At 47.3% G+C, this 12,499-nt stretch overlaps 1 protein-coding gene across 2 annotated transcripts in view; it reads right to left on the bottom strand.

Annotated features, from left to right (window-relative positions):
• The window catches only part of CUX2 (cut like homeobox 2), a 382,795-nt gene that overhangs the window by 27,409 nt on the left and 342,887 nt on the right, over positions 1-12,499 (bottom strand). For both annotated transcript variants that reach the window (XM_029620055.1, XM_029620054.1), the window contains exons 11-15: positions 7,153-7,344; positions 6,222-6,280; positions 4,623-4,671; positions 4,412-4,511; positions 1,501-2,166 (exon numbers count right to left, since the gene is read on the bottom strand). In XM_029620055.1, the coding sequence (XP_029475915.1) occupies positions 1,501-2,166; positions 4,412-4,511; positions 4,623-4,671; positions 6,222-6,280; positions 7,153-7,344 (1,066 nt within the window). The remainder of the gene's footprint in view (positions 1-1,500; positions 2,167-4,411; positions 4,512-4,622; positions 4,672-6,221; positions 6,281-7,152; positions 7,345-12,499) is intronic.

Below are 12,499 nucleotides of genomic sequence, written 5' to 3'. Positions count from 1 at the left end.
TGAGTGTGTGTGTATGTGTGAGTGTGTATGTATGTGTGAGTGTGTGTGTGTGTGCTTCCATGCAGATCCCAGGCTAAATCACATTTTAACAGCCACAAAAGTAAATCCTTAACGATACAGAAGAAAAGGGGTTTGGGAAAATGGAAACACTTGATAAACAATACAGCAGCGGTGGCCGTAGAGCGCATCGCTTCAAAAGGCTAGTTTGCCAGTTTTCATTTTAAGATGGTGCGAAACACCTTGCAGGCAGCCAAAAAATATACATTCAGTAAGCAATGTCCTCATGCCTTTATACTTTGGGCTCAAAATGAAAGTCAGGGAGCCAAATAATAGAAAAACAAATGACATTTTTATTGCAAGAAAATGAAATTCATTAAATTTTCTCTGCGATAAAAAATTGCACCGTCTACGGGTAATCATTTGGCGTACGTTGTAGCGTGCAAGAGGATTTCACACAATGCAAACAATTATATACACTCTAAGAACACTATATAAGAGAACAGTGCATCCTCGCTGACGGATAACTCCTTGCATGTTCCTACTGCCCAGACTGGAAAACCTCAGCCCTTTTTCCCTACCGATGCCATGCAAGAAAAGCTCCACAGATCTCAGAGCATAAAACTGTAGACAACTGAACAGTAAATAAATAATGCATAGCACTGCTACATGCAGAAGGTATTTTCGAATGGCTGGTCTGAGGATATGTTGTTTGCATCTACTCATTAAGGGGGCGATTGTCAAATAGCCTGCATGGTGACAAAGCATGTGGGCATTTTCACCCCACGCACTTACGCTAGTGCAAAGTGCACGCTAGAGGCATCTGCATGCTTTGCACCTGCTATTTGTGCAGGTGACAGACATATGAAGGGGGGGAGAGTGTAAAGCAATGCTCACTCTTTCAAAAGTCCCCAAGTGTGCATGCCGGTCTCCTCCCTGCCAGGAACACCTCTTTTTAAACTCTGCTCACAACATGCGGGCTGTTTTAATGGGGCAGAGCAGGGTGATTTCCAGACAGGCTAATTTACCTGGGTAAATATATATATATATAACAGTATTTGCCCGGTAAATGATTTTGAAAGTTGCCCTCCTAAATCTTTCATAATCCTTGTTTATGCTTCTTGCCTCCACCCTTGGGGATTACTAGATCAGATGCCTTAATAAATGACATTATCTTAGATCAGATCAGTTGCCCCTTGTATGTGTCTGAAAAAAACTTTCACGTGACGTCTACCTTCATTGGTAGTGTTAGCATCTGCGAGCATAACAAACACCCATTGGTCAAATCATCATCTAGAATATTTGCAAAAAAGTGCACTTTGAATCTTTATGGAAGGAATGTAGGTCAACAGAGAAGCAACAAGTACCATGTGATGACGCCCTACAATTGAAAGCATATGTGAGGGGGATCGAGTAGTACGGCACAAGGAGCAATAAGGTCACAGAAACAATGCCCGTGCTGCTCCAAAGGGGCGAATGTGGAGATCAAGCCATGCCACTCACCTCGCTGCCGCACCTGGATGGTCCTCAGGGCCAGAACGTTTTGCTCGTCAGAGAGGAACTGTTTCATTTTGATAAAGGGTTCTTTCCCCTTCACAGTCAGCTTGCGCCAGGGCTTAGGCCTAGCCAGGATCTCGCTGACAGAGCCCTGCGAGAGCCCCAGGACATAGTGCCCGAACACTCGCTGGCCAATGTTATGCTTCAGCAGCTGCTCTTTCACTTGGAAAGCGATCTCAGCCGTGTCCAGCTGCTCCTCGTCCACAGACCCGGAGTTGCTCCCTTCAGACTGGTCACTCGGAGGGCTTGAATCATTATTGCTGGCAGCTGGATTCAGGCTGGCAGACAGCAAGTTGGCTTTGGCAGTGTAAAAAGTCGACGGGAAAGCCAATATGCTATGGCTCTCGCTCTTGTACCCGGGCGGCATCATTTGTTTTGGAAGCAACGTGTCCATTGGCGATCTTTCACCGCTGCGAACGTTTGGGTAGGGAGACAGGGAAAAAGGCCGTTGTGCTTCTTGTCCAGTGGAAGGCCCCATCAGTGTCTGAGCAGAGCTGGGAGAAGAAGGTTCCTCTCCAGCAACAGGAAGGGGCAATGTCCGCTGGGGAGAGGAATAGGACCGCTCCGTGCCCAAAGATTCCTTCACCGAGTCATCTTCGGAATGATCTTCCTCTAGAGATCAAATTAAAAAAAACAAAAACTATAGGCACTCAGACAGCAACACCTGCTCGGCCCATAAACACAGACTCTCGCTTAATAAAAGCGCATGTATTCTGCTCTCTAGAGACAAGCTGTTTCCAAGGGCTTGAATGTGCCGAGGAAGTAGCCACAACTAAAAATGTGCTTTGCTGGTTTTGAATTGGAAAGCTAATTTCCATGAGAGCAGGATAACCTACACAGTGCTCAGCTGAACACTCCGAAATCAATTTTAAACAGCTTCGCCGTGCTCTCAAAGCCTATTTAAAATGAAAGCTATCAGATACCACCTCCCAACCCACTAATATCAAAGTTAAGAAATATTACAGCAATACAAACCATACAAAAAAGTTTTTAATCCCATGCTTCACTTAATATAAAAGAAGCTTTCCCTCCTTGGGTGGTTCTGCTTTGGAGTGGAGGAGACGGACACGGGATCTAACTGTTCTGCCAGAGTCAACTTAAAGGCCTCATCAGCAGCCACAAGGAATCCTCAGTCTCATGAGAAATAATAAAAATGATATTCACTTTTCCGTTTGAGGCGCACAAGGAAAGGAGAAAGGGGCAGCTGTTAAGATCAAAGGGAAGGAGGCACTGCACCTGCCGGGAGGCATTTCGACCTGCCCGACTCCGAAAGCAAAGGATTTTTCGGAAGGGAGCTCCATGCAGCGGACAGAAGCGGCAGCCCTTAGCTCCGTGCACATACGCAAATGAAACAGCGCTTCCGCCTTAAGGGGGGGGGGGGGGGGAATGGGGCAATTTTCAAAACTACGTGGACGGTTGCGAAGTCCATGAATACTTTCCCCTGCAGATTTGGCAACGATTTTCAAAAAGGAAGTAGAGGGGGTACATTCCCTTTCAACACTGCTCGGGGAAGACGCACCTGGGGAGTTGCGGGGCTGCTTTTCCCTGCAGATACTTCCCCCCCTGTCCCTGGGAAGAACAAGGCGCATCGTTATGAAAATCCAAAACCGCATGTGCTGTTGCCTTCCCCCAAATTAACCCTTACCTTGGATCCCACCTCCTCCCCCCCCGGGTAAAGGTGCCTCACATATACAGGGTGGGCAATTGTCAGACCGTCCTTCCACCCAGGTAAATGGCTTTTAATATCTGGCCCTTCCCATGTCCCTCTCTCACTTGCCTTACTCCTGCAGCCGGCTGCTTTATCGTTCAGCAGACCGGAGCTTGGCATTCTGCTTTTGAGTTGGCAGGATCCTGTGAAAGGCTCAATAGGGAGCCTGAGTAAAAAAAAAAAGAAAAGCCTTCACCGAGGCCTGATTTATTAAGTGGCTTCTCCCATGTGCTGCCTGGGCCAAAAATACGGAGAAATCAAACCCCACCGACTTGGGGAATGTGTCTGAGCCCGCTCTGTTCCGGCCGAGTGTACGAGAAAGATAATTGGGCCACTGCTCCCCTCCCTGGGCAATCCCACCCCCCTAGAACAGCAGATTCCCTGCCGATATTTCAGTTTCCCAAGGAAACCCTTGAACGGTTTGCAGCCCAGGCATGGTGGGGTGGACTGGGGGGGTGGTGGAGGAGAAGTTTTGTATCGGGTGCAGAAGTGCAAAGCCTGCAGGCACTGTTTACCCGTCGACTTTCAAAGGGGGGGGAAAAGTTACCTTTCAAAATCAGGCTGGATAAAGTCCGTGCACTTTATACACACGGGTTTCTCTGGAACCTGAAAAGCTCCACGTGCGAGTGCTTAGCCCCTCCCTGCCGTTGCCGCCCCCATCTGTGCCTAAAGTTACGTGATGATGAGCGGCACTTCCTGCGTGATTTTATGCACAGATAAGTTGGCCTTTTTTTCAAAGAAAGCCCCGGCTCCCCCATTTCCCTCCAGAAAACGCTATTCTACGCACAGAGATGGATCTTGGAAAATTCCCCTCTGACTGCTCTGCCGTTTCTGATCCAAGCATGAGCTAAGTAAACGTGAAACCGGCTCTACATGTTAGATCATTTCTTTTTTTCTTTTTTGATGACTGGATTATGAATGTCTAATGACCTGTGCGCAGTTCCCAGGGTTGAAGCCTTGACGATTGGCGCTACCTGTGCTAATTCAACCTGTTTTTCGCATCTGTTATCCTGTGCCCAGTATAGGCACAGGTCTTTCTCCTCCAGAGAAGAGTAAATGCTGCAATGATATCCAGCGGCAAACTAAGGGAGGGGGGGGGAAGGGGGAGTGAGGAGGGAAGTGAAACAATAAAATAATATGCAAACCTACCAGTCTGAGTTAGAAGGTTTGGCTTCTCCAAAAGATACTTCTGCGATGAGAAGAAAGTTTCTTTGCCCAGCAGCAAATTAGCAGCAGATCTGGATGTGCTCTGTGAACACAAAAATAGAAGTGCTTGTTATTTGCTTAGGTACGAAACGCTTGCAGGCATTACCTAAACAGCAATTACTTTTTGTTGCCTGTACAGACGAAAGCAACTTGCCTGGGAAAGGTTGCAATTTGCAGATGCAGACTTCATTGCTTTCAGGATACTGTTTAAAAAAAAAAAAAAGAAGAAGAAAACAGTAGCAGCAAATGTGGAATTAGCATTGTACCGGCTGGTGTGAATGAGATGGCCTACCCAGAGTCCTGCGCTGGATGGGGAAGGGGAAGCAGAGCCCTCACCACCACCCGCATGAGCTCCCATCCACCAAGGGCACATCAGCGCCTTCCTCTTTTCAAGAAATGACAGCATGTCCTTTGCAGTTTATTTTTAGGAGCTCTCAAAAGAGAGGAACCCACAGCACAGCAAGAGGGGCGTGGGTGTGGCGGTGGAGCCTGGACTGAGCAGCAGGGAGAAGTGGCTAGGCGGCTGCCAAATTCAGGGGCATTAAACTTGACTTAGCGGAACGACTTTTATATCTCGGTTTCTTCTAGCGCTCAGAGAGGCTTAAGAAGCATTTGAGCTAAACCAGGGGAGAGCAATGCTGAAAGCAATTTACACCCAGGTCCAAACAGCCCGACTGAAACTTGCCCTCCTTCGCCCAGCTAAAGCCACACAGGGAGCTCTCCCTGTGCCCGCACCTTCAGCTGGGTTAAAAAAATGAGGCATAACTGGGCATGTTTAGGGCAGGGGGAAACCTGGGTAATGTCCCTTTCAAAATTGCTTGCAATGAATACAGGCTGGTGCCAGGGTATTAGGCGCCCTAGGCGAACCTTCTACCTTGCACCCATCCCCTCCATCCCCCCCCCCCCCCCCCCCAGTCCAGGCTCCGACCTCATTCACTCAGACAGGCCCCCCCCTCTTACACACACTTAGGTTACTTGGTCTCATCCATAGACGCACCCTCCCTCTCTCACTCACACACACACACAATCCCTCTCACTCACACACACATGCAAAGGCGCTGCTCGCAGCCCGCCGAGTCTCTACTCCTCTCAGCTGTGAGTGGGATGGGCTCTGCTCGCGGCCCCATATGGCTGCTCTTTGCCGCCCCCTAATGGCCGGCACCCTGGTGTGCACAACGTGAACTACCCAGCGCCTGCCCCGTAACGGAGCACCACCTTCTAGAAAAACAGATCCTGCACTGGATCCAGGTTTTCCGAGGCCTCGCTAGCTCGCAGACAGCGCATCAGGATACAGGGGCATGCATATACCGTGCTTTATCTTCACCAGGAGGATAAGGATTACGGTGAGCACGTCCGTCGCCTTAAACGGAATGACACGGCGTCCCCACCGTCAGGTGGGCAACCCTATGAACGGTCGCCAGGTGGCAAGACATCCCTTCGCTGCAGGATGGCTGGGCTGGGTTTCCGCTGAGCGGCTTCGGGAGCAAGAGATGTGGAAAAGAGGATACAGCCTCTGGGTTTGGAGCCAGGACAAAACCGGCGCGCGATGCTCCAGGGCCTCCAGCCAGCAACCAGCCGTGCTTTCAGGAAAAGGCGTTTCAGGGGGGGACGAGACCTAGGCAGTCCCTCTGTCCGAGATACCAGCAGGCAACATTACTGTCCTCCAGACAGGGTGAGGGAGGAGGCGAGAGGTTACTTAACAACGCAAGATTTATTCAGAAAGAAAGAGAAAGCAAGCTTGCATATACTGCACCTCAGCTCCGTTTTTATTTCCTCATAATCTGACTGAGCTTGCAACTTTTCCTCCAGTTTCTAAATAAGAAAGAGCAGAAAAAAAAGAGAAATGGTTTTAATTGTTTAATCTGCTGAGTATCTGGAAATGTCTGAAACAGCTTGATAGCAAATCTACTATGATGTTGAATTATGCCTGGCTTTCCTTGTGATCCCCCCTCAGGGAGTCCCGAATGCCCACCCTCATCTTATGCGACTGCCATTTGACTCTTGACAGGCGACCTTCCCCCAGGAGGGCTTGAAGAGGAAGAGGTGCCATTTTTCTGTGGGGCGGGGTGGAGTGGGGGAGCAAGGGATAGGGCGGATGAATTCTGTCGGTTGAGTTATTTCTTTTTTGGCTTAGCTACTTTAAATTAAAAGTCAAATCTTGACACGGTGCCGGCCCGGTGGCTCTCGGTAGCAAGGGCTGTGCACTGCTATGCAGAACACCTGGTTTTGATTCTCGGGCCAGCCGAGGCTGGTAATGCTTGCAGAGGCAGCGCTCACATCCCCTGGGGGTGGCAGTGGGGGGGGGGGGGGGGGGGAGAAGGGGGCGGAGTCTTAGCCATCACTCAACAGCAACCTCTAGTGGCCAGACTTAGCCCCCCCCCCCCCCCCCAAGGTTACCCAGACCCCGGAGGGATCTGCCGTTTGGGGCACCTGGACGAGGACCGTGGCTGCAATAGCTCGGCACAGCTGGACGGCGAATATAAAACAGGTGAAACCTCCCCCCATCCCCGCAGGTAGTTGCACGTGAAGGCTTTACATCACCCTGAGCTAAGAGAAGCTCCAAAGGAGAGAGAGGGAACTGCGGTGCCAGTCAAACCTGTGGTGAAAGGACCGGCTGGACTCTAACAAGGTAGCACAAGAGGGTCTCCCCTGCCAGAGAGCTAACACCCATGGAAAGCACCTACTAATATAGCCTCCGACTTCAGGGCCAGCTGCTGCTCCAGCTCAGCAATCTGAGCGGCCGAGGATTCTTCCAGCTCCTGCAGGGAGCTCTGGAGCTGCTGAACCTCCTTCAACAGCCGCAGGATCTCACGGTCCTTCACGGCCAACACCGCCTCGATTCTCGAGCCGGAGCACAGCGAATAAATGCTTTGATCCTTCAAAAGAGAGAGAGAAGACCATTTTGGTCACTCGCCGTAGGGACTGTTTTCCAGAGACCACGGCCCAGGTGAAGTGGCCCCCATTTCAAAATCGCCCTCCTCAGAGGGACCGGGGAGGAGGGGGGAGGAGTTAGTGCTTAACAGGTGCACGTACTCTTCCCGACCCCATTTTCAAAGGAAGCATCCCTCCCCCCCCCACTTTGAAAACTGGCATAAAGTACGCGGGTAAAAAGCATCCAATGGACTTTACATTTTCTGCGTGCAGTTTGCAAGCTGCCCCCCATGTGTGTGTGTGGGGGGGGGGGGGGGAGGGGAGGGTTCACAGCACGCAAACCTTCAGCTGCACTAACCAGGGGCATTGCTTTGGGTGGAGGAGGGGGCAAACACCGTGATTACTTGGCTTTTTCTAAAGCGCACCATGTTCTCTTACTCCTCCCTTCACCAGCAGCAACAGGGTAGGCTGGGGGAGGGGTTCAGCATGCACCAGTGGCGTAGCCAGAACTGATTTTTTTGGCTGGGGCCCAAAGTTAACATGGGTGGGCAGTAGGCCCACAGGTCTGAGCCCTACTAATTGTACCCTTATCCATAAATAATGGCTCAGGGGGCTCCTGACAAAGAATTTCTAAGTCCAACAGCTGTTATGCATCATGAGTGAAACTTTAGAATATTTTTACTTAATTATTTCAAGCACTTAGCAACATTAAAAATCCCTTATTAACCGGTATTAATTTTACATTTATTGCAGTTTATAAATACACAAGAAAATCATGTAAAAAAAACAAAGAAAATAAACTTCAGATCCAATCAAACAAGTATCAATGTATTTTTTCATGAATCCTCTTTCTAGAAAAGCAGAGATCACCACAACCACAATAAAGTAGCAATAATCATAATAATCTCATGAAGAGTGCAGAACAGAACTAGGACAGTTCACATTACAACCCAACATGCAAAATATATATATATATTCAAATTCTGGTGTCAGCTCAGCAAAAAAAAAAAAATAATAAATATATATATATATATATATATATATATAACATTAACCCAGAGAAAGTCAAACGACTAAAGAACAAAAGAGAACATCAAAACCCTTGGTTCAACACCACTCTAAAAAACATGAAAACAGCTCTCAGTAAAATTGAAAAAGAATGGCTAAAAAGCAAACTGCCTGTATCACTTCAGAGATACCGCACACAACTAGCTGCCTACAAAAAATCAATCCAAAACACAAAACGTGACTACTACGGTAAAAAAATAATAAACTCCACTAACAAATCCAAATCTTTATTCAACATTGTAAACAACCTCATTGCCGATAACTGCAACTCCAACACAACCGTAACCAAAAATTTAAGCCAAGATTTAGCTATCTTCTTTAAGGATAAAATCTCCAAAATAACTAATACCCTTAACACCACATCAAGCACTCAAATTCAAATATCAACAAACTGCATTTCCCCATGGCTTGACTTCAGACCTATTTCCAATATAGAAACAGAAAAAATGATGAGAAAAATTAACCCAGCGCGTCATGACTTGGACACCATACCCACCCGTGTTCTAAAGGAAATTGCTCATCCAATAGCCCCAACAATCGCAGCAATCATTAACAAATCACTCGAGGAATGCGAGCTTCCTACCAAGCTAAAAATCGCTACAATCACACCTTTACTAAAGAAAAAAAACCTCAACCCAGAAGCCCAATCTCTAACCTACCCCTTTTTGCTAAATTGACGGAGAAAGCAGTCCTGAAACAACTTAACGAACATCTTGACAACAACAAAATACTTTTTCCCACCCAATATGGATTTAGGAAAAACCACAGTACAGAAACCCTCCTACTCAACCTTTCTAACACCATACTAAGAGGATTCGACAACAAAAAAGGGTACCTACTGATCCTCCTGGACCTCTCCGCAGCCTTTGACACAGTGGACCACAAAAAGCTTATTTCGAGCCTTGAGTCCATTGGGCTCGCGGGCAAAACTCTTAGTTGGTTTACATCTTTCCTTAAAAACAGGTATTTCAAAGTCTCCTACAACAACAAATCATCCAACGCTATCCCCCTCGAAACAGGAGTGCCACAAGGATCGGCTCTATCACCCATACTATTCAATATCTACCTTATACCTTTATGCCATCTCCTATCAAGCCTAGGCATCACTTACTACATGTACGCTGACGACATACAAATTCTCATTCCAATAATTTCCTCCATTGAAGATGCAATGTCAAGTGCAGCTTCACACCTTGATGCAATCCGAAACTTGCTAATCAACCTAAAATTATTTATTTATTTATTTATTTAATTAACAGTTTTTTATACCGACCTTCATAGTAGATAACCATATCGGATCGGTTTACATTTTAACAAGGGTAAACTAAGATAACAATTCTGGTTAATAATAGATAACAAAGGAAAAAGGAATAAGTCAAAGTTACAATCAACAAGGAATGGAAAAAACTTGGAGGCTTGAAGACAAGCTGGAAGGAAGATAAAGGCAGGTAGAATAAATATAACGTGATACGAATAATTTAACGGGTTAGAGCATATGCTTTAACCTGGAGATGCCAGTGTCCATTGTTCAGGAGGAAGTGTGTCAAAGACCTTGTACGAAGTGAGGCTCAAATTAGTAATTATCCGGTGGATCTGGGAAGGCTTGGTGGAAGAGCCACGTCTTTAGTCTTTTTCTGAAGGTTAAGAGGCAGGGTTCCAATCTGAGATTTGCTGGGATGTTATTCCAGATAGATGGGCCTGCTATTGAAAAAGCTCTGTCTTTGGTCGTAGAGAGGCGTGTGGCTTTAGTAGGGGGAAATTTCAGAGTGCCTTTGTGGATATCTCTCGTTGGTCTGTTAGAGGAGTGGAGTTTGAAAGGAATTTCCAGGTCGAGTTGGAGTTGCTGATGGATGGTTTTGTGAATTAGGGTAATAGATTTGTACAGGATTCTGAAATTTACTGGTAACCAATGTAGATTTCTGAGGATGGGGGAGATGTGTTCACCGCGGCTGGTGTTGGTCAGCAGTCTCGCTGCCGCATTTTGTAACATCTGCAGTGGTTTGGTGGTAGATTTGGGGAGGCCTAGAAAGAGGGCACTGCAGTAATCTATTTTGGCGAACAGAAGAGCCTGGAGGACAGTCCTGAAGTCTTGTTTAAATATGAGCAAAACTGAATGTATTCTAATCGCAAGAAAAAACTCTGGATCAAAAACCACACCACCCTTCCAAATTGACAACATCCACATTCATCTTAAAGACAACGTAAAAGACCTAGGCATATGGTTAGACAATGAACTAAACTACAAAAAACACATTACTACAAGAACAAAAGAGGGCTTTCATAAACTACAAGTAATCAAACACTTAAAACCGCTGCTTCCCCCCATGATTTCAAAACCGTCCTACAAGCCCTCATCTTTACCAGTTTGGACTATTGCAACTCTCTCCTGATTGGCTTACCTAAAACATCCTTAAAACCCTTGCAGTTACTTCAAAATGCTGCTGCCAGAGTCCTGACGGGTAAAAGAAAATCTGACCACATAACCCCCGTCCTCAACAATTTACAGTGGCTACCGATAGAGAAAAGAATAGAATTCAAAGTTCTCACAATTCTTCACAAAGCAATTTATAAAGCAGACTACACAGCCCTGGATAACATTATACATATTCATAGCTCACTTCGCACAACAAGAACAACAAGTAAACTCCAGCTAGTGATTCCTTCACTTCCACATGCCAAACTGTCCTCCACAAGAAACAGAGCCATTTCCATCATTGGCCCGAAGTTATGGAATTCGTTACCTCATCACCTGACCGCTCAAGAAAACATAAAATCTTTTAAAAAAGATCTTAAAGCCTGGCTACTCAGCCAAACTCTCTAAGACAACACTCTCAATGACTATAAAGGATAAATCAACAGATCTATCCCTTTGTGTGTCCCTCCATCTGACATACAATCTCCCTACAATGACTAACTTTCTTTCTGACTACCAGAATCCTTCCCATTTTGTTCTATAGCAGATGTCCCCTACATGATTTGAACTCAGATTTTTTACATATTTTATTGTATATCTTAATCAGTTATATGCTATTGTTCTATACCAGTGTTTATACAGTTTTGCTGTTAAATTACTTTAAATGTATCAGGTTGCTGTAACTGTAAACCGGAGTGAAGGCAACTCTGCTATACCTTGGTATATAAAATATGCTAAATAAAATAAATATATATATATATATATCCTTCCACTGCTAAACACTTTGGGGCGGATTTTCAGAGCCCTGCTCGCGTAAATCCGCCCAAAACCGGGCGGATTTACGCGAGCAGGGCCCTGCGCGCCGGGAAGCCTATTTTACATAGGCCTCCCGGCGCGCGCAGAGCCCCGGGACTCGCGTAAGTCCCGGGGTTCTCCGAGGGGGGCGTGTCGGGGGGCGGGCCCGGTCGTCGCGGCGTTTCGGGGGCGTGTCGGCAGCGTTTTGGGGGCGGGTACGGGGGCGTGGCTACGGCCCGGGGCGGTCCGGGGGCGTGGCCGCGCCCTCCGTACCCGCCCCCAGGTCGCCCGCTGGCGCGCGGGGATTTACGCCTCCCTCCAGGAGGCGTAAATCCCCCAACAAAAGTAAGGGGGGGTGTAGACAGGGCCGGGCGGGTGGGTTAGGTAGAGGAAGGGAGGGGAAGGTGAGGGGAGGGTGTTAGAGGATTCCCTCCGAGGCCGCTCCGATTTCGGAGCGGCCTCGGAGGGAACGGGGGTAGGCTGCGCGGCTCGGCGCGCACCGGCTATACAAAATGATAGCCTTGCGCGCGCCGATCCAGGTTTTTTAGTAGATACGCGCGGCTCCGCGCGTATCTACTAAAATCCAGCGTACTTTTGTTTGCGCCTGGAGCGCAAACAAAAGTAGGCTATTCGCGCGCCTTTTAAAATCCGCCCCTTTGTGAAGTAACACAAACCCCTGAAAAAAGAAAACAAAAAAACAGCTAGAACCTTGCATACCATACAATCACAGAACTAACTCTCAGGAATCAAACAGCACCATTATTTATGAAAAGGCAGCAATAAAAATTTACTCCAGGCCCTAGAACGATAATATACCACCTAATGGGCAAAGAACCAGCCAGACTGCTACAAATCCCTACACACTAGCAGAAATACTGCACCTC

Source organism: Rhinatrema bivittatum, chromosome 11, assembly GCF_901001135.1.
Source record: "Rhinatrema bivittatum chromosome 11, aRhiBiv1.1, whole genome shotgun sequence".
Classification (NCBI taxonomy): Eukaryota; Metazoa; Chordata; class Amphibia; order Gymnophiona; family Rhinatrematidae; genus Rhinatrema; species Rhinatrema bivittatum.
The sequence above is the reverse complement of the archived record's forward strand: the minus strand, read 5'-3'. Positions and strand labels throughout refer to the sequence as shown.